The sequence below is a fragment of the Microtus pennsylvanicus genome, chromosome 1, assembly GCF_037038515.1.
Source record: "Microtus pennsylvanicus isolate mMicPen1 chromosome 1, mMicPen1.hap1, whole genome shotgun sequence".
Classification (NCBI taxonomy): Eukaryota; Metazoa; Chordata; class Mammalia; order Rodentia; family Cricetidae; genus Microtus; species Microtus pennsylvanicus.
In genome coordinates this window covers 222,316,291-222,319,544 of record NC_134579.1, presented here as the reverse complement: position 1 = coordinate 222,319,544, position 3,254 = coordinate 222,316,291, and the positions used below count along the sequence as shown (strand labels likewise).

General features: G+C 34.1%; 1 protein-coding gene across 1 annotated transcript; it reads right to left on the bottom strand.

Moving 5' to 3' along the window:
* Positions 1-654: 654 nt before the first annotated feature.
* Positions 655-1,599, bottom strand: LOC142842695 (olfactory receptor 10AG1-like). Its single transcript, XM_075959389.1, has one exon. The coding sequence runs from the start codon at positions 1,597-1,599 to the stop codon at positions 655-657; it is 945 nt and encodes a 314-aa protein (XP_075815504.1).
* Positions 1,600-3,254: the final 1,655 nt, after the last annotated feature.

Genomic DNA, 3,254 nt, shown 5'->3' with positions numbered 1-3,254 from the left:
GTGAAAACAATTATTACATTCTTAAATGAGAAGAGTCCTAGAAATGTTATACATACATACATACATACATAAAACAAATATAAAAAATATCTTCTAACTTTTCACACTCAATTACTGTTAATTCTTTATAATTTCTCAGTATCAATTTTATATCCTTTTTACTTGGGGATAAACATCAGAGTCACAATAGTAACACCACATCTACAAAATGCAACAAACAGAAGTAGCAAGTTTGGGAATAAATATAGTTTATGGAAGCTTTCAGATAATAGACATGATTTTATTCTAGTAGAAAATTGCTAATGGAAAGGAAAATGACGAATAACACAGAACCAAGGAAGACCACCATCTCATTCAAAAAGATAGCCACACAGAGTAAGTATACAAAGGGAGCGATGTCACAGAAGTGACTGATTTTCTAGAAACCCTAAAATGACAAAGAGAACATTTGCAAGTCTTGTCTGTGCAAACAAGGATTCTGCTGACATAAGAGCCCACCACTAACTGGGTCCACAGACCAGATATTAGCAAAGAGGGCTACAAAATTCCATGTAACTGTAGCTAGGAAGGAGCATTCTGTGGCATTCAGAATAAGGTGTCCCAGTATCACAGCTAGTTACAGAAATTAATTTAGACATTAGTGCACACACAACATTATTTCCTAAGTAACAATTTTCTCAGTGCGGCAATCACGTCCTTGTTCCTAAGACTGTATATCAAGGGATTAAACATGGGAGTCACAATGGTGTAGAATAGAGAGAACAGTTTGTCGGTTCCTGGAGAATGTGTGGACTTTGGTCTCAAGTAAGTAACCGTGGCTGATCCAAAAAATAAAAACACTACAAGCAAATGGGAAGAACAAGTGGAAAAAGCTTTTGCTCTTCCTGTGGCTGTTGGCAGCTTTAGAATGGTAGCAATGATTTTGCTATAAGAAGCAAGTATCAACATAAAAGGTACTGTAGCAATGAGAATAGTCACTAAGTAGACAGACAGTTCATTAACAGAAGTATCTCCACAAGCTAGTTTGAGAATGGGAGGTAAGTCACAGAAGAAATGGTTAATTCGATTAGAATTGCAAAAACTTAGAGAGAATATCTGACAGGTTTGTGCTACTTGGAATGGCATTCCACCAAGCCAGGAGCCTGCCGCCAGCTGATTGCATTTTGTTGGGTTCATGACCAAGGGATAGTGCAGGGGATTGCAGATGGCCACATAGCGGTCATAAGACATCACAGCCAGAAGGAAACATTCAGTGGCTCCCAGAATAAGGAAGAAGCATGTTTGTGTGGCACAGGCCAGCTTGGGTATGTTTCTATTCTGAGTACCAATGTTGTACAGAATTCTAGGAAGAGTGACAGATACATAACAGATTTCCAGAGAAGAAAAGTTTGCCAGGAAAAAATACATGGGCTTCTGTAGTGCAGGATCGAGGATGGTTATCACAATTATGGAGCTATTTCCAATTAGGATAATGATGTAAACTAAGGTGAACATTCCAAAGAGAAACCCCTGGAGGTTTGGAAGGTCAGAGAATCCCAGGAGGATGAAATGTGTGACTGTGGAGGCATTGTCCTTTGCTCTGATTTCTGCATGATCCATACTTTCAGATGATTTAGTTCAAAGTGGAAGTCACGTGACTGCATTTGTTTGTTTGTACTGCATATAAATTACAACCCAAACTTCTTAATTTTCTGAAAGAAAATAAGATACAAACACACATCTTATATGTTCTGTTAAATGTTGAGAAAGTGTATTTCTTGCTAGTCAGAATGTGCAATAAATATTCTCTGAATTTTCTGTTAATTTATACAGTTAGCATTTTGGTTGTTTTCTATTATTATGCATGCCACTTTTACTTTACTTCTCAATGAATCAAGTTCAAAATTTGAGTTAATATTCAGCTTAATAATGATTCAGTCTTTTAATTGACTGTTTATCACTTCCCAAATAATTTGTTTCATGCTTATTATATTGAGATTAATTTCATAAATTATTAAATAATAAACAGGTATTATTCAATACAAGAGTAATCTACCAAAGTATGTAAAATGTTTGAGGGATAATATATATTGACATTTTAATATAATCCTTCTTTTATGGGTTTGATGGTTTTATATATAGGTTCCTTTAGTATACCTGTACCCCAAATATAATACGGAATTTAAAATATTAAACTTTTTTCCAGTATACAGGTTGTGAAAACCAATGTTATAAATTTTATGCATATTGTAATGTTTTTGTCCTTAAATTGGAACTCAGGACAAAATAAAGAATGTTGAGGCCTTTCTATCTCAAGTTGCTGAATGGTCAGCAGCTGCCCCATCTTCTCCCACCCACCTGCACACATGGTGAAAGAAGTGTAATCTAAGAGGTGCATCTCTCTATTTTGAATAAGTGCGTATTGTAGCAGAACTGTGCCTACCACAGCTCACTTTGTGCTGCTCTAAGTCTTCCATATGTACTCAGATTTGTATGTATACAGCTAGACCACTTGTTCCATTCTTCCATTTTATGCATTTCAGGGGCTTATGCTTGAGAATCCTGGATGACCTCCTTAATTTTTGTATGATTCATTTACTTCCAGAGAAGTATTTTTCCATTTAAAACTTTTTACCTCCTATTTCTTACTTCTCAAAGCTTCACTATAAAACTTTCCAATTCTTAGAAATTTTTGAAATTGTTACATAATAACAAGCCCAAATATTCCTTTATTCCAAGTATCACAAACACAACTCATTATACCCCTTTCTAATCTTTCATCTACATATTCTCTATCTACTCATGTATCCATTTATTTATTTTCAATAGTAGATATATTTTCTCTTATTGTGTGCAGCCATTGGACTGTATGTGGGAATAAAAGGATCATCCTCTCTGCCAGATAAACACTAACTGTATTATTCTCCTCATTATATTAACAATTTTTTACATTCAGTCATTTTCAGGAAAGGATGAATAAGGAAAGCCATTGTATAGAGGAATTTGGATTTTAATTTTGTTTTGACAGAGTTATATGTGGCTCGTTCAAAATTTCAGTTCAAACGATAAAGCAAATTGGGAAGGTATAGGGTTTGAAATTAACTTTGAAATCCTAAGGATTTTTTAACATAAGTATGTTAAGTAAAAAAAAAATTCTGTTTCCCTCTGTACTCTTACATATTTCATTTTAATAATAGTGTTAAAGTAGTGATAGATTTGATTCTATTTTGTAAATGTATAGAATTTTATTAAGAAGAATTTAACATAAATATGTG

Excerpts from the sequence above, each read along its gene's own strand:
- LOC142842695 (XM_075959389.1), bottom strand. The coding sequence starts at position 1,599 with ATGGATCATGCAGAAATCAGAGCAAAGGACAATGCCTCCACAGTCACA.